Source organism: Rhinoderma darwinii, chromosome 7 (assembly GCF_050947455.1).
Source record: "Rhinoderma darwinii isolate aRhiDar2 chromosome 7, aRhiDar2.hap1, whole genome shotgun sequence".
NCBI lineage: Eukaryota > Metazoa > Chordata > Amphibia > Anura > Rhinodermatidae > Rhinoderma > Rhinoderma darwinii.
Genome location: NC_134693.1, coordinates 127,154,306 through 127,172,548, shown reverse-complemented (window position 1 = coordinate 127,172,548; position 18,243 = coordinate 127,154,306). Strand labels below are relative to the sequence as shown.

The following is an 18,243-nucleotide window of genomic DNA, read 5'->3' as shown; positions in this document are numbered from 1 at the left end:
TAATGACCTCGTAAATCATCCTTCCCTTAGAGGCCTCTTGCGACACCGTAGCGCTGCATAGAAAGCAGGCACAGAAATCCATAAGACCGGGGATCGCTCTTTCCTGACTTTTTTGAGAATGCAAACTAATGTTCTGTGTAATGTAACGTTACAGTCCTTTATCCGGTGCGGAATGAGCGATACCGGGCGCTGTGGGTACCAGCTGCTGCAGATTCTTCCAAATTGAAGCTGGTTTACTTAAAGGGGAAATACATCAAAAGTTTATTGGAATGTTTGGTTGCTATGGGTTACTGTACTTAGTGCTGATCATTGCACTTCACTTTATTTAATGGCAGCGTTTTTTTATACTTTACTGTATTATTGTATCATTATATTTCATCACTATGAACTCCCGATCCCAAAAAAAGGAATCACGAAATGTTGGATTGTCACAAATTTGATGCCTCTGTAGTGGATCATGACAACCTGGAAACACCTGACTACAAAGTGGAATTTACAGAATACGATTCAGGAGGGGTATCCAGTCCATTAAGTGGACAATCCCTTTAAAAATCACCCCATTGGATTTAGATAATCAAACTGATTTTGATTGTACTTTTTAATAGTACCCCAACTAGTAAAGAATTAAGGAAACTGTTTCATCAACTCCGCTAATGTCAGTGGCCAGTTTCAGACACCTGAAAGGTCTTGTTCACACGAATTGCTGCGTGTTTTCCATCCGGATTTGCAGACGGAAAAATACAGAATACAGTAGCAGCAAAGAGGATGAGATTTAAAAAACGCCGTCCACACGCTGCGTAAAAACTGAGTGGAAAAGCCTCTCAGAAATTGACTTGTGCTGAGGAAATGTATTCCGCAGCATGTCAATTGTATTTGCGTAAAAGCAGCTTATTTGTTGCGGGAATTCCCCATTGAATTCAATGGGGAGCCAAATCCCGCAACAAATAGCAGTTGTTGCGTTTTATGCCTGATACTTACCCAGAAGTCTGTATTCCTCCCTCCGGCACGGCTTCCTGGGATGACGATTCATCCCATGTGACCGCTGCAGCCAATCACAGGCTGTAACGGCGGTCACATGGGCTGAAACGTCATCCCAAGAGGCCGGCTGGTGCCGCAGTTTTCTGCAGCGGACATTCCGGGCGAAAACCTGCACCACAGTTTGGTGCAGTTTTTCTACCGGAATTCCCTGCGGCAAACATACGGATACGCTGGGTGCTTTTACGCAGCATATCCGTCCCATGTGAACTCAGCCTTAGGCCTTATTCACACGAGCGTGTGCGTTTTGCGCACGCAAAAAATGCTGCATTTTGCGCGCCTTGCAGTTCCGCGTGTCATCAGTATGTGGTGCGTCGCTGCGTGATTTTCGCGCAGCCGGCATCATTATGACACTCTGTTTTTATGTTACGAAACAGTAAAGAAGGAGGTGCTTTTATGTTTACCTTCACTTCTTTCTGTCGCGCAAATCACATGCGTCACCCGGAAGTGCTTCCGTGTGTCGTGAGCGATTTTCCCGTACCCATTGACTTCAGTGGGTCCGTGATGCGCGAAAAACCTCAAAGTATAGGACATGTCGTGCGTTTCACGCAGCGGACATACGCTGCGTGAAAATCACGGACTGTCTGAGCGGCCCCATTGAGTTACATAGGACCGTGTGACGCGCGTGATTTTCACGCGCGTATCACGGACGTGAACTACGCTCATGTGAACTCGGCCTTAGGCCTCATTTACACGAGCGTGTGCGTTTTGCGTGCGCAAAAGGCAATTGACAGCTCCGATTTTCACGCAGCCGCCATCATAGAGATGAGGTAGTCGACGCCCGTCACTGTCCAAGGTGCTGAAAGAGCTAACTGATCGGCAGTAACTCTTTCAGCACCCTCGACAGTGAATGCCGATCACAATATACACCAACCTGTGAATAAAAAAAGACGTTCACACTTACCATGAACTGCCTGCTTCCTCCAGTCCGGTCTCCCGGCCGTTGCCTTGGTGACGCGTCCCTCTCTTGTCATCCGGCCCCACCTCCCAGGATGACGCGGCAGGCCATGAGACCGCTGCAGCCTGTGATTGGCTGCAGCCTGTGCTTGGCCTGTGATTGGCTGCAGCTGTCACTTGGCCTGAATTGTCATCCCGGGAGGTCGGACTGGAGGAAGGAGCCGGGACTTATCGGTAAGTCAGAACTTCTGTTTTTTTTTACACGTATATGTATATTGTGATCGAAAGTCACTGTCCATGGTGCTGAAACAGTTTAAGTCTTTGAGCACCGTGGGCAGTGACTGTCTCCTGACGTCGCGTACCCGAACATTTTTTGCCGGGTTCGGTTAAAACGAGTTCGGCCGAACCCGGTGAAGTTCGGTGCGCTCATCTCTAATTTGACACTCCGTTTGGATGTTTGTAACCAGAAAAGCACGTGGTGCTTTTCTGTTTACATTCATCCTTTTGACAGCTCTTGCGTGATTTTCGCGCATGCAACGCAGGACCGTCAGTGTGGCATGCGTTGTTTTCACGCACCCATTGAAGTCAATGGGTGCGTGTTGCGTGAAAAACGCAAGAATATAGAACATGTCGTGAGTTTTACGCAACGCACTCACGCAGCGCAAAATTCACGCATCGTCTAAACAGCCCCATAGACTATTATAGGTGCGTACGACACGCGTGAAAAGCACGCGCGTCGCACGCGCGTATAATACGCTCGTGTAAATGAGGCCTAATGGTATGTTCCCACACAGGATATGCTGCAGATTTTCTACAACAGAAAATCTGCAGCAGAATCTCTAGAAAAACGCTGGTAAATCTGTCACAGAAATCAGTTTTTCCTGCTAATATTGCTGTTGAAATGCTGCGTCTTTTCCGCTGCGGTTTAGTGTTAAATTTCCAGCGGTTTTTACTGCGTTTCTGTTGCGTAAATGCTGTAAAAACCGCAACAACATAAATCTGTGGCGGAATTTCTGCTCCCCAGTGAAGTCTATGGGCCAAACACGCAGCATCTCCGCACAGAACACGCAGCATAAATTGACAGACCGCGGAATTGAAAAACGCATCGCAGAGCACTTTCCACTGACCACAAAATTGCCTCAAAAATGCCACTAATCAAAACACAGTTGTGTGTAGAGTATTTTATATTTTACTACGGACTGTAATTTAACAGCTTGCCGCACTGATAAAAAAACGTAACAAAGCACGCTGCGAAAAAAAAAACGCCATTAAAAATGTCACAAAAAAGACACAAAAACGCAGCAAAACGATGTGTGTGAATCCAGCCTTAAGCTGGTAAGGCTTCGTTCACATCTGCATCAGGGCTCTGTTCAGGCGTACGTCAGAGCTTTCCCTCAGAACGGAACCCTGACTGAAACAAACGGAAACCATTGATTTTCATGGTGACGGATACAGTGTAAATAGTTTCCGTTTGTTACCGTTGTGCAAGGGTTCCGTCGTTTTGACAGTAGCAATACCGTAGTCGACAACGCTATTCATTCCGTCAAAACAACGTAACCCTTACACAACGGTGACAAACAGAAACCACTTGCACCGGATCCGTCACCATAATTATGGGGCAAAACTGTCTGACAGTAAATCTGTCCTTGTTGCCCACAGCAGCCAATCAGAGCTCATCTTTCATTTCTTAACTTGCTCTAGAAAAATGAAAGCTGTGCTGTGATTGGTTGCTATGGGCAAGGAGGCCAGTTTTACAGTCAGACTGTTTTGATAAATCTGCCCCATTGTTTCCTACAGTGTCGCACTTCATGGAATCGTGGGGAAGTTGTTAAAGAATGAAACTATAGGATGAATAATACTTTGCAAATAAAACTTGCGGCCGTTTTTTTTTAGCTGTTTTTCCATTGACTCAATGAAAAACGGCTCCAAAAACGGATCAAGAAGTGACATACACTTCTTATTCACGGGCATTTCCTTATGCTAAAAAAACGACCCATCGGAACAGAACGCCGATTTTCCCATTGAAATCAATTGACAGATGTTTGGAGGCGAAAACGGCCGAAAATAAGCAGTGTGAACATACTCTAAAGGAATTTCCTTATACATATTTTATACGTGATTAGTAAAAATAGGGTTCTGCTCCACTTTGCCAAATAGATTTGTATTGTAAAATATTTTTGAAATTTTAGGATTTAATGTATCAAGTTATCTACATTCCATTAAGAACATTCCATGAAAAAACATGGCTGCTCTCCTTCAGAAACAGCACCACTCTTGTCAATGGGCTGTGTGTGGTATTGCAGCTCAATTCCATTCATTTTTTTGTGGCTAAGCTGCAATACCAGACATAGCCTATGCACACGAGTGGCGCTGTTTCTGAAACCATCCCTGTTTTTCTAATCTTATACATGGTAAGAAAAGATTGGAGATAATTCTTACATTACCTATAACTGCTGTATATAGGAAACAGTTGTAAACAGATTGTCCGAGTTGTGTTTTAAGAACTCTGTATGACATATGCAAAGCATTCTGGGGGCCCATAAATTACTGTTCTTAAAAAAAGCGCCTTGCTGGGTTCTCCGCATATGGCATACATATGCTGAAATACTCTACCCTTCTCTCCTCTGCGTACCTGGAAAAAAAATACAAATGTTCTGTTATTTTCGAGAAAACACATTTTTTATTAGATTTGTCAGACACACTGTAAACACATACGGATGTTTTCGTGTACATATAGCGGTTCTTCATTACTCCCCTTCCTGCCAAAAAAAGGTCATACGGTTAAATTTTAATACAAAGACCTGTTTTTAACTAAATTCCCTCTTGCTTTAGTGATCGGTGGAACATCTCAATGTGGCTAGATTGCTGTTATTATATTTGTTAGTACCTGGTTTGCTTTAATGTATGGGAAATTGAATCTCATTTATGCTGAATAGTAATAGAAAACATATTCTCCAGCTATGCTAGGGTTCCACCATCACATTAGGAGCACAGCCCTAGCCATGAATGGGTTGTATGAGCCAAATCGCTCGATCCAGTAGGAGCGAATGGATACAGTTACGTGACAATGAAGGTCTCTGTTGACTGCTACTAGACTTTCAGGTCTAGGATATCTAAAGTCACCTGTCTAGCCCTTAAATGTATTGTAAGACCAAGGTCTAAAAAAAATTCCAGAAACAGCGCCACTCTTGTCCATGGTCTGTGTCCGGTATTGCAAGTCAACCCTATTCACTTGAATACGGCAGAGCTGAAATACCAGACACAGCCAGTGGAAGAGAATGGCGCTGTTTCTGGAAAAAAAATGCAGATCTATTTTTCTAATCTCATACAATCCCTTTAATGTGATTTTCTTGAAGCATTGTCGGTTGATCTGTTGCCTACAGGGATTTCACATTAAAAGGCTAGGACTACGTGGCTTTGGTGTGACCATAGGCATCAAATTTAAACTCTACTTACATGTTTGTTGAAGATTATTTAAGTGGTTAACTCATGAAAGTGGTCAACTGATCGCTATGGGTTCGGCTTCAGAAATCCCCAGCGATCACCTGTTTTTGCCAGGAGGAGCCATGAATTTTCACTGTAGCAGCCCCTGCTGGTTAAATCTAGTATTAGGGTATGTTCACACACTTAGGGTATGTGCACACACACTATTTACGTCCGTAATTGACGGACGTATTTCGGCCGCAAGTCCCGGACCGAACACACTGCAGGGAGCCGGGCTCCAAGCATCATACTTATGTACGACGCTAGGAGTCCCTGCCTCGCTGCAGGACAACTCTCCCGTACTGAAAACATGATTACAGTACGGGACAGTAGTTAGACGCAGAGGCAGGGACTCCTAGCATCGTACATAAGTATGATGCTAGGAGCCCGGCTCCCTGCACTGTGTTCGGTCCGGGACTTGCGGCCGAAATACGTCCGTCAATTACGGACGTATTTAGTGTGTGTGCACATACCCTTACTAAAAAAACTTCTGAAAATAAGGAGCTCCTTATTTTCAGCCGTTTTTTTAGCAACTCGCGTTTTTCGCTGCGTTTTTTACGGCTCAAGTAGTGACATGCACTTCTTTTTCGTGGGTGTTTTTTTACGCAGCCATTATTCAAAATGGCCGCGTAAAAAAAACAGAACTCCATTTTTCCCATTGAAATCAATGGGCAGATGTTTGGAGGCATTCTGCTTCCAATTTTTTTTACGAAAAACGTCCGAAAATAAGCCGTGTGAACATACGCTTATATGTTTGACATTAAAATTGGTTGTCCACCATGTAATACATTGTTGGGTTGGGTCAACCACACAGGAGTCGCTCTTACTCACTCTGGGCCATAGAGGGGGACCCTCCACTATGACGTTCACAAGTCCTAATAAAAGGGGTCGTCTTCATGCTTAGCCTGAAATAAATGTGTTCATGTTATAACATTGCAATTTTTATTCCACAGTGCCGGTTTTCCATCTGTTTTAAATAATTGGATTATACCAAATTCCTCCCTTCAGTTTGGTGCCCCTTATGATTTTGCCTACTTGCAATCCTATTTGCTTTGATTATAAAGAGGGAGAAATAAACTAGAATAAATAGAAACATATTGATTATTGCAAAATGATAAGTGTATTGTCTTGCAAATCTTAAAGTGTATGGTATATCAAAGAGGAACGGGACACTGAGGAGCATCACAGATAACTCAGATTAAAAGAACTTTTGTCTCTTGACAAAGATAGTAACTAGGGCTATTACACTATAATAGAGTCCGGCTGTAGAGAGGTCCCAGGATCCTGGGAATAACCCTGAAGTGGCAGTACCTTAAAGGACAAATAAACTCAGGACAATGGCACTTGTTTCAGGAGATTAGTAAAACTGAAGATATTTGAATAATAGTAGAGAGAATACAGATGTGGCCGAGTTCATTCATTCAGTCTTGTTAACATGGCAGCTTCTCATAAAGGGTAATTAGCAAGTGACAGTAATGACAGTAAGGTCACTTGCTAATTGTCTCTGAAGGACCATGTAACAGCTAATAGAAAAGTGATGGCTCAGAGATGGATTGTGTTAAACTGGAGACTGCTGCATCTGTTTATTTTGCCATGTTGATAAAATGCAATATGCGTGGTTATAAAGGTACCGTGATGCTGTGCAGCAGAGCAATGCATTCAATCTTCTCTTACCCTCCATCCAGACAAGGAAAACTCCACTCACCCTCACTTCTATGTGGGGTAAAGAAAGAAAAAAAATACTCTGTTTAATGCTTGGGGAAGGCCACCCTATATATTACCAGAGAGGAACCATGCTGCTGTTAGGAATCTGCAGTGTAAGGGCTCGTCCACACGCTGCGGAATTGCTGCGATTTTTCCTGTCGGAAATTCGGACGGAAAAAACGCAGCAGAATACAGTAGCAGCATAGTGGATGAGATTTAAGAAATCTCATCCACACGCTGCGTAGAAATTTCCAAGCAGAAATTGACCTGCGGTGCATATTTTTCAGACCACAGCATGTCAACTCCTGCTGCGGAAAGTGTCCAGAATTGCTGCGTTTTTTAGAGGAGATGTCGCCATCTCCTATCATTGTGAAAAATGCAGCAATTTACACACCATTTTCTCCCAGAAAAATCACAGGATGTGCGTTTTTGCAGGAGCGGAAAGTCTGACTTTCAACGGAATTGCTGCAGAAATTTTCTGCAGCAATTCTGTTGTGTGTGTACAAGCCCTTAGGCTGTATTCACATTGAGTCTTCAGTTGTAGGTATACTTTGGCAGTATTTTCCAGCGTAAACCTACAACGAAGGATCCAAAATATGCCATTGTATAGGCAAACAGTGGCATATGTTGCCCATAGGGACCCACTGTAAAATAAACTTATCCCACACTATATATATTTTTTACTGGAAGCCTTTATTTGCAATAGCGTAGTCGACTACTCTATTGAACACAGTAAAAAAAAAAAGTATGATGCTGAATACATCCCTGATGTATGCCAAAAGGACACTTTTTTGGCAGAAGTTAATGGGTCAATGGGGCCGTGTTGATGCATTTGGAGCTTTCCCGGCGCATACGCTGAACATATACTGCAAACACAGTGTGAATAGAGCCTCAGTGTCATTTATGAAGCAGGATCTGAACTAGCATAAGGTTCAGACTGTGCGGAAGGAAGGAAAGAGAAGGAAGGAAGGAAAGAGAAGGAAGGAAGGAAAGAGAAGGAAGGAAGGAAAGAGAAGGAAGGAAGGAAAGAGAAGGAAGGAAGGAAAGAGAAGGAAGGAAGGAAGGAAGGAGAAGGAAGGATAAAGAAGGAAGGGAGGAAGAAATGAGAATGGAGGAAAGAGAAGGAAGGATAATGAAGGAAGGAAGGAAGGAGAAGGAAGGAAGGATAATGAAGGAATGGAAGGAGAAGGAAGGAAGGAAGGAAGGAAGGAAGGAAGGAAGGAAGGAAGGAAGGAAGGAAGGAAAGAGAAGGAAGGAGAAGGAAAGAAGGAGAAGGAAGGAATGGAAGGAGAAGAAAGGAAGGACGGAAGGAAGGAAGCAAGGAGGGAAGGAAGGAAAGAAAGAAAGAAAGAAAGAAAGAGAAAGAAAGAAAGAAAGAAAGAAAGAAAGAAAGAAAGAAAGAAAGAAAGAAAGAAAGAAAGAAAGAAAGAAAGAAAGACTTATCCTAAATATTCCATGTATATAACAATACATGAATCTGGCTGTCCACTTCTTGATCTCAGCAGAGGTCATATGTTTCTAGCTGTAGAACATAACTTATTTGGAATGCTGTCAGACTCCAATCTTCTTCCAGATCTGAAAAATGGTGATAAACGGCTCAATTTAGGGGAACACGTCTGCTGCCTCTCCATAACATTAACCTCCATAGCAAATTAGGCATCTCCTACGGTGGATTAAATGCATTACACCTCATGTCCATCTGTTACTGTGGACAGTCGGCCTTTGTTAGATTTGCCATTGCTTGCTGCTTAGAAAGCGTGTGTTTATGGAAATATATGTTTGCTTACAGTTGTCCACTTGCTACACATTATCCCCCCCCCCCCCCCGTTAGTCCCTCTTTCATTACACAAATAGCACATGACTTAACATCTTTTTTCCCACACATTTTCCTTTGTCTTCTCATGCTACATGTTGCCTGAGCGTGAGTGACCTAAATAAGCCAAGCATGGAGAGGCCGCGTATTGTAGAGCAGATAGAACTTCCTGTGACCACTTCTATGCATGTAGCTATATGTACTGAAATGGTGGTCATCCAAACAGGAAGTCATGTGGTTGCTGGGCAACCTGTTAGCACAGTCTACAGAATACTCTAAGGGGGATGCAAGAAGGCAAATAAATGTATATTCTACAAACATATGCAATATTAAGTATACTATGTGTATGCAGTGACTACACAGGAATTTTTTTAAGAATAATAATTGACTTGAATCCAAAAAATGGCTGTCTCAATTGTGTGTTATAGTTGATTTATGTTGAACAAAGAAGGATTGTGGCTTCAATCAGTCTTGTACAGACAGACGTGGGTCAGGGGCCAAGCCAAATGACTATATAAATGGCTTCCAATGGTCCTTACATTTTTTAGAAGATATTTGTTGTCATGTCAGCTAACCTCCATTGAGGTCTGAACCTAAAGGAAAATGGTTTCCACCTGCAACGTTACTTTTGTGACAAATGGAAAATGAGTATGACTGTCCTGCACATGATATACATTACTATGTAGGCCGAAAATTGCACGCACAATTGTAAGAGCGGGAGGTTACCCCCCTTATGGTGGGGATATCTCGGATGTTATTTGATTTGGAATTGTTCCTTTCGCGTCACTTGCCATTATATTTAATGATTACTAAGACAGTCTCCCTGTGACCGCCCTGACATATCCAATTATATTTGATCTTTGAGAACATTGTATTTGCCTACCGAATGATGCAGCTTACTGACCATACCAAATAGCATTTTTCCTGTGATAAAAGCACAGCGGTAAGTATGGGCGGCAATGTCAAGAACCGGAGGCCAGCTTGGTGATTGGGGCCTCTGTATACTGTCTCCTTTTTTCCCTTTGATGTTTTTATTTCCTGTTAAAGTAAAAAAAATAACAGTAAAATTTACCAGAATTGCCATAATTGTAGAAGTGTATGATGAAACCGCATGTCATGGAGCACTGTGCAAATTGATGGCGGAGCGAAATGCGTCGTGCTGTTTGAGAGGCCGGTGCTACAAGCAGCTGTCATGTTTAATTTCGGTCACGATATAGAATTCTTTTGATTCTAACATCTTAGAGGAGCCTTAGAAGGAATCAAAGTGAACGTGTCAGAATACCACAAGTGGTCAAGACTAAGGATGTTCACTGAACCTGTTAAGAAAGGTTGACGAAAGGTGCCGAGACACCATGAATAGAACAACAGATGGCTTTTTTAGTTATTGTGTACAGACATTTTAGTTAGATAGATGCTCTTGATGTGAATATGGTACCTACAAAAATAAAATGAAATAGTCTTAGAAAGCGCGTTAGCCGATTTGAACTTCTTGTTGTTTTTGGTGGATTAACCCTGTGTCGAATTTTTCAAAAAGGGGTTTGGAGGATACAGACCAAAGTAGTTGCTATTTCTCTTTTAAAACCTAAAATATACACCACCATACTAGTGCAGCAAATAAAGTAATGATCTGGGGTGTAGACATTTTAGTAGACCTTCTGTCAGTCACCCCGAAGAACACTGATAACAGGGAACAGTAGAATGCATTTAACTACATATCTAAATGAATATCTATATCTCAGAATATTTAAATAAGGTTGGGCACATTTTGGGTTATTTATATAGATCTTAAAGTGAATTGGGTTCTGAATGTCAGGTCCATTATCTTCCATAATGAATATGAGAATTGACGTTTCTTCGGATAGGTCTAGTTCCAATCCAAGAAATCCAAGGAAGCGAAAACATAATTCAGATTATTGCCATATGAGTCTTTTTAATTCCCATGAAAACTATAGGCAGCCACAGATGGTCAGATGTCCCACATCACTAGTGTCAGATGTTTGTCCACCTATGGACACCTTATTCTATGCTAGAGATTTATTGGATTTTACTAGTGGCACATGCGTTGGTACCACCACTTCCACTCAAAACAGGAAGACCGTGATCATTGAACAGATCGCAGCTGTCTATCGGCAGGTTTACTGTAGTAGCTGATGTTTTTTGAAAAAGTTTAAACAGAAAAACCTTGGAGTTTTGTTCCACTTCTTTGGATCTAATTGGTATACACAATAAGAAAGTGTTTTTTCTGCTTGAGGTTAAGGACTATTTCACCAATAACTTTTTAGTCCTGATTGATGTTATGGTCTGTGCGCGTTCACTTGCTCTCTATATAGGTGAAGAGTAGGCACTTGATCCCTTCTTAAAGAGGCTCTGTCACCACATTATAAGGTCCCTATCTCTTACATCATGTGATCGGCGCTGTAATGTAGGTAACAGCAGTGTTTTTTATTTAGAAAAACAATCTATTTTCACCAAGTTATGAGTGATTTTAGCTTTATGCTAATGACTTTCTTAATGCCCAACTGGGCGTGTTTTTACTTTTAACCAAGTGGGCGTTGTGGAGAGAAGTGTATGACGCTAACCAATCAGTGACCAATCAGCGTCATCCACTTCTCTCCATTCATGTACTCAGATCTGTCACTTACTCACACATTAACGTTACTGAAGTGTCTTGACAGTGAATAGACATCACTACCAGCCAGGACGGGATGTCTATTCACAATCCCGACACTTCGGTAACGTTTGTGTGGGACTTACATCACAGCAAGCGAGATCACGCTTGCTGTGCTGTAAGTCCCACACAAACGTTAGCAAAGTGCCCAGATTGTGAATAGACATCCCGTCCTGGCTGGAGGTGATGTCTATTCACTGTCAAGACACTTCAGTAACGTTAATGTGTGAGTAAGTGACAGATCTGAGTACATGAATGGATAGAAGTGGATGACGCTGATTGGTCACTGATTGGTTAGCGTCATACACTTCTCTCCACAACGCCCACTTGGTCAAAAGTAAAAACACGCCCAGTTGGGCATTAAGAAAGTCATTAGCATAAAGCTAAAATAGGTCATAACTTGGTGAAAATAGTTTGTTTTTCTAAATAAAAAACACTGCTGTTACCTACATTACAGCGCCGATCACATCATGTACAAGATGGGACACTAATAATGTGGTGACAGAGACTCGTATGCCCAAGGATCTCCAGTCCAACACTGTACATGTAGTGTGCTGACTTCTCAGAAATGCCACTGCTGCCGTTCTGCCCCCTAGTGTTGATCTTAGAGACCATGAAATGCGTCAGGGAGAGGGGTTTCTCTGCTTACATACATCTGGTGCATTGATGTGCCATCATAGGGATCAACATATGTGTATGAATGTAAACAAAAAGTGCCAACATAAGGCGCTGCAGTCATTGAAATCTGTGTTTTATTGGTAGGACAGTATGCATTAACAATTATGAACCCCTTTTAGCAAAATATTATTTTATGTATCAAAAATGAATTTCTATATGTACATATGGAACATTCTATTTAGTTTTTGTGCTTTAAAATATTTGTATTATATTTTTTAATCTTAAAATCAATGAATAACAATTTTTTTTGTTCTGATTTTGTTGCAGTGCTCTGTGTCCTGTGGACGTGGCGTGAAGAACAGGGCCGTGTACTGTGTGGCTAAAGATGGATCCAATGGTGGAAATGAATACTGCAAGCACCTTGCAAAGCCAAACATACAGAAAAAATGTCGAGGGGGGCGGTGCCCAAAGTGGAAAGCAGGGGAGTGGGGAAAAGTAAGTTACCGGCACAATTTTTTGTCTACGTAGAGAACTCGGGAATGCTTTTTTTTGGACTATATTATGATTGCATACAATACAGTAAATAATTAGAATCATGATAACACAAGGTGTTCAGACTATCAATATAAAAGCTAAAAGATATAGATGTTTTTGGGGTAGGTCCAGTTTTGGAGGGTTTTCTAGGGATCCTTGTGGACAAGACCCTCAGGAGCAAACCGAGAGTGCTGCGGATAAACATACGGTACTCCTCCGCTGTCACTTCTAGTAGTCTGCATTATACGGTAGTATTATTTAGATATTTTGTGAAATATATTATTTAAAGAGGATCTGTCACTAGTTTAATAATGCCCAATCTTCTAGCTAATCTGATGTTAGTGAAAATGATATCCCAAAACGTTTATTATTTTAAAAATTATGAGCTTTTTTCTAAATATGTAAATGAGGCTACACTAGACAAGTGGGTGTCAACACCAGCGATTCTTCGGAGGTGGAGCTACCTCACAGACTCTGACGCTGTCCAATCAGCATGAAGCTGCTTCTGCCTGTGTGAGAGACTGAGGCTGGAGGGATGGGGGATCACTTCAAACAGCCAGATCTCAGTGGTGTCATATGAAAGGTGAGATTCTAATCTTTCACATGACACCAGGGTCCCATACTATATGATCAGGCTGTGTTGCTGGGCAGGGAAGGGGGAGGAGCTGTATGCTGATTGGACAGCGTCATACAGAAAACATTACTCTGCCCAGAGTGAAAAGAAAGAGTCACCTCCCATGTGGCAAGTATAGCCAAATTAGCATATTTATAAAAATGCTCATAACTTTGCATATAATAAATGTTTTTGAAAAAAAAATCACACTGTAGTTATCAGCATCATAGCGCCTGTTAGATTAGTTAGGAGATAGGAAATTAATAAACTACTGACAGATCCGGATGGTATGGCATTGCTATTTCATATACAAAGCTTTTGAAATTATGAGAAAAGGTGACTATACGGCTCTGTTCATACCTGCACCAGTATCTCCGTCGCAGATTTTGTCCGACTTGACGGGAAGACTAGTGCTTCATGCAGCGCCATTCTGTCTGTCAAAAAGACAGATAACAATTGGGTATATCAGGCGCCGGTGTTATTCATTGGATGACGGATCTGACCCTGCGTCACGGTTTCCGTTATAAGCAGAAACACTGTGACAGATGTGAACAGAACCTAAACAAGCTACTTTGCTTGTTGCCCAGGCCTAAATTCTCTATAAACCTGCCCATGTGGGTAGCTGTGGCATTAGAGCAAAATTTCACCCTAAGGGGTAACTAAACATTCAAAAAACTTCTGACATGTCATAGTGACATGTCAGAAGTTTTGATTGGTGGGGGTCGAGCACTGAGACCCCAACCAATTGCCAAAACGAGGCGGCAGAAGTGCTCGTATGAGCGCTCAGCCGCTTCGTTTCTGTTTAGCTTTTTCCGGAAATCAATGTATTCGAGTACGGGCTCAATAGAAACTCTATTCATTTTAGTCATTGGTGGGGTTCTCAGTGCTCGGACCCCACTAATCAAAACTTCTGACATGCCGCTTTGACATGCCAGAAGTTTTTTTTAAAGTTTAGTTACCCTTTAAACTCAAAGTGCATCTGGAAACTTCTTACCTGTTATTTATCATCTTTAGTTCTGGCAGCTTTTTAGCTTTTCTTTTTACTGCTGTGTTCAGTGACTGCAGCTGTATTGGCTAATGGGAGATGAAAGTCATCTGAAATCCACTTCCCATCTGGCCAGATGCTCAGAATGCTGTTCTTCCCCCATGCTTTACACTTCAGCTCTGCTTGTTCAGATTGGCACAGGCTAATAACGATTTCACCATGAAGTCAGTGTATAGAGTATTGGTTTCCATCACAACAATAAGAATATGTGGCTGTGGCTCCTCAATAAGGGGGATCTGGAGTTCCATTTTAAAATTCTAAACTGGATGCTCCTTGCTGTCATGTAAGATTACCATGTGTTTAATATGCATGCAAATTTTCATTGGAAACAATCAAATTAAATATGCTTTAATATATATTACTTACCTGTTATCTGTAGACACCTCTCCTAGTCACTACAAGGCAACCATATGTAGTGCATGTTGGCACCGCTGGCACAGTCACCAGCGAATTCTGGGGGGCAAGCTTAGTCAGTCAGGTCACAAGCTCAGGTGGGAGAGAGACGGAGAAAAGCTTTATAATCCATATGCCCTCCACATGCAGGACTGTCAGTGCATGAGGTATATATAAAAGTATAAAATCTAGACGCGTTCACTGTACTACAAAGCCTGGGATCTCTGCACTTGTGAGTGAACGCCTCCTTAGAGTTCAATTGGAATTTTTTTGACAACTAAATAGATGCCAGGACCTCTAAGATAAAACAGATAAAACTAGGATTGCTAAAAAAAAAAGTGAATTATGGGAGGTTGGAGATAGCAGCTTCCAGCGAGACTAACATGAGAAATGGCATAAATGTATTTTCTTTATATCTGTTACCATGTTTTTTGCAATACAATTACCTGCATTACTTCTATCTATGCTAATATTTAAAAGGGTCGTCACATTAGGACATATGGACGTCATGGGGGACCTCTGCCAGAAAGGAGAGCTGCCATGTAGTACCAAATTACACCTGCAGTGGCCGCTGCAGGTGTAATGTGCAGCCAGTTCCCACAATGATGACTGCTGATCGCAGGGAGTTTCAGCAGATCCACCTGTTCACCAGCAGGTCCTCATTTCGGACTGGAATTAGCAGGTGTGCATAAACACAATTTGGGGAAAAACAGACATGTTAGGTATGTCTATGAGTTGCCCTCTTGTATGAACTCTTTTAAGCCCTTCCCACGCTGTAATAGTACAGTGTGAGGAGTGGTTCGTTTGGATGCGGGGACGGCGTGGACTCAGTAGCTATGCCCGCATCATCCGCAGTGGGTGTCAGCTGTAACATACATGATTAAGCCCTCAGTCTATACTCACTGCGGCATCTAAGTGGTTTTACAGAGGGAAGGTAGGGCGATGCGATCGCAGAGACTGATGGGTTAGCATGGCAGCCAGGGCCTAATAATGGGGAGCAAGACCTAATAGGAGGAAGGACCCAATAGGCTGCCTATCAGTGTAAGGGTATGTTCACACGATTAACAAAATACGTCTGAAAATACGGAGCTGTTTTCAAGGGAAAACAGCTCCTGATTTTCAGAAGTATTTTGAGCAACTCGCGTTTTTCGCTGCGTTTTCGCAGCGTTATTTACATCCGTTTTTGGAGCTGTTTTCAATAGTCTATGTAAAAACGGCTCCAAAAACGTCCCAAGAAGTGTCCTGCACTTCTTTTGACGAGCCGTCATTTTACGCGCCGTCTTTTGATGGTGACGCGTAAAATGACAGCTCGTCTGCACATAACATCGTAAGACCCATTGCAAGCAATGGGCAGATGTTGGCCAACGTATTGGAGCCGTCTTTTCAGGCGTAATTCGAGGCGTAAAACGCCTCCATTACATCTGAAAAGAGGTCGTGTGCACATACCCTAACACTGACAGGTATACGACACTGCAGTACAGAAGTATTGCAGTTTATTATCTCAGTGATCTAAAGATCAATTCCCATAGTAGGGCTAATAAAAGTGAAAAAAAAACAACAAATAAATCTCTAAAATGCACAAAATTGTACGTAAGGGTATGTTCACACGTAGTCAACCAAAACGTCTGAAAATCCAGAGCTGTTTTCAAGGGAAAACAGACCCTGCTTTTCAGACGTTTTTTACCAACTCGCATTTTTACCAACTCATTTTTTTACCAACTCGTTTTTGGAGCTGTTTTCATTGGAGTCTATGAGAAAACAGCTCCAAAAACGTCTGAAAGAAGTGTCCTGCACTTCTTTTGACGAGGCTGTATTTTTACGAGTCGTCGTTTGACAGCTGTCAAACGACGACGCGTAAATAACAGGTCGTCTGCACAGTACGTCGGCAAACCCATTCAAATGAATGGGCAGATGTTTGCCGACGTATTGTAGCCATATTTTCAGACGTAAAACGAGGCATAATACGCCTCGTATACGTCTGAAATTTGGCCGTGTGAACATACCCTAATAGTCAAAAAATACTATAATATGTAAAAAATTAAAAAGAATAAAAAAACTATAAACCATTGGTATTGCTGCATCCATAACGGCCCATACTATAAAATGAACACATTATTTATTCCACACAGTGAACAACGTCAAAACAAAAACCTACAAAACACTGCCAGAATAGCAGTTTTTTATTCATCCCATCTCCAAAAATAGAAATAAAAAGTAATCAAAAAGTCATATGTACCCCAAAATGGTACCTATGAAAACTACTAGTCACCCAATAAAAAACAATCTTTTTACAGCTCAATCTACGAGGAAATAAAAATATTATGGGTCTTGGAATGCAGTGACACAAACACAAACTTTTTTGTAAAAGTAGTATTTTTGTTGTGCAAAAGTAGTAAAAAAAAAAACATAAATTTGAGTTTCGTAACTCCTGTAACTCCCATTCTCTTCTATGGGATTTACGGAAACAGTGAGGCAAAACGCGCTGGGCTGTTTACGGCAAACTGGCCTACTCGAGTCGTAACGCAGTGGCCGGAGACTAGTGACAGTGCGAGAAGGTAGGATGGAGGTTCATGAACCAGCAAGCACAGGATGAACTGCACTATAGGTCCAACTTATTAAAACGGTCCTACAGCACATGGAATTTGGCCCCATGCACATCACAGAGCCGTATGAAGGAAGGCCGTATGGGGGCAAATACTGCAGCGTATTTCGGAGATATGCTTCAAGGGGAGATTACCTTTGTAATACGGTATCTGATGACGCACGTCACAATTTTTTTTTCCTGTTGGATTCTGTATGAAATCAGAAATATATGGAGGTACAGTGGGGCCAAATATAAGTTTTTGGATGCCATATTACGGCTCTGTACAACAGCGAGGATGTATGGAGTTCTAATATGCTTGTATGTATGAGGCATAAACAGTGCTGCATCTATGACTGGAATCTATGGGGGCCTCCTAGAATAGCTTGTCCTGTGAATGTGGGTTCATATTTACTCCTATGGGAATCATATGTCTCTTACCCTGGACCAAATAGTGGCTCATCCTAAAGCAGGAATACTACAGTCAGTGCAAAACTGCCGGGATTAAACTATAGGGGATGTCTTTCCACAAACCGCATACAATTATTTTTTTAATAAGTCTTATGTGCACATCCACCAAATGAGCTGAGTGCTGGTAAACACGCATACTCAGTTACTCTCCCCACAGCCAGATCTCTGCATTGTGATCCTCTGTTCACTGCAAAGAAGCCAATAGAAATAGCTTTCTGCCCTGCTTGTCAGGGAAGGAGCAGAGCCTCTGCAGTAGCATGGCAGTATAGCTAAGGAGACTCCTTCTTCTCAGCTTGTCAGGTAAGGAGCAGAGCCTCTGCGGTAGCATGGAAGTAGAGTGGAGGAGACTCCTACTGCATGTAAAGTATCAGCTGCCAGAGAAGGAAGG

General features: G+C 42.1%; 1 protein-coding gene across 3 annotated transcripts in view; it reads left to right on the top strand.

Annotated features, from left to right (window-relative positions):
• The window catches only part of ADAMTS9 (ADAM metallopeptidase with thrombospondin type 1 motif 9), a 186,253-nt gene that overhangs the window by 131,034 nt on the left and 36,976 nt on the right, over nt 1-18,243 (top strand). For all 3 annotated transcript variants that reach the window (XM_075833996.1, XM_075833993.1, XM_075833994.1), the window contains one exon: nt 12,546-12,713. In XM_075833996.1, coding sequence (XP_075690111.1) covers nt 12,546-12,713 — 168 coding nt within the window. The remainder of the gene's footprint in view (nt 1-12,545; nt 12,714-18,243) is intronic.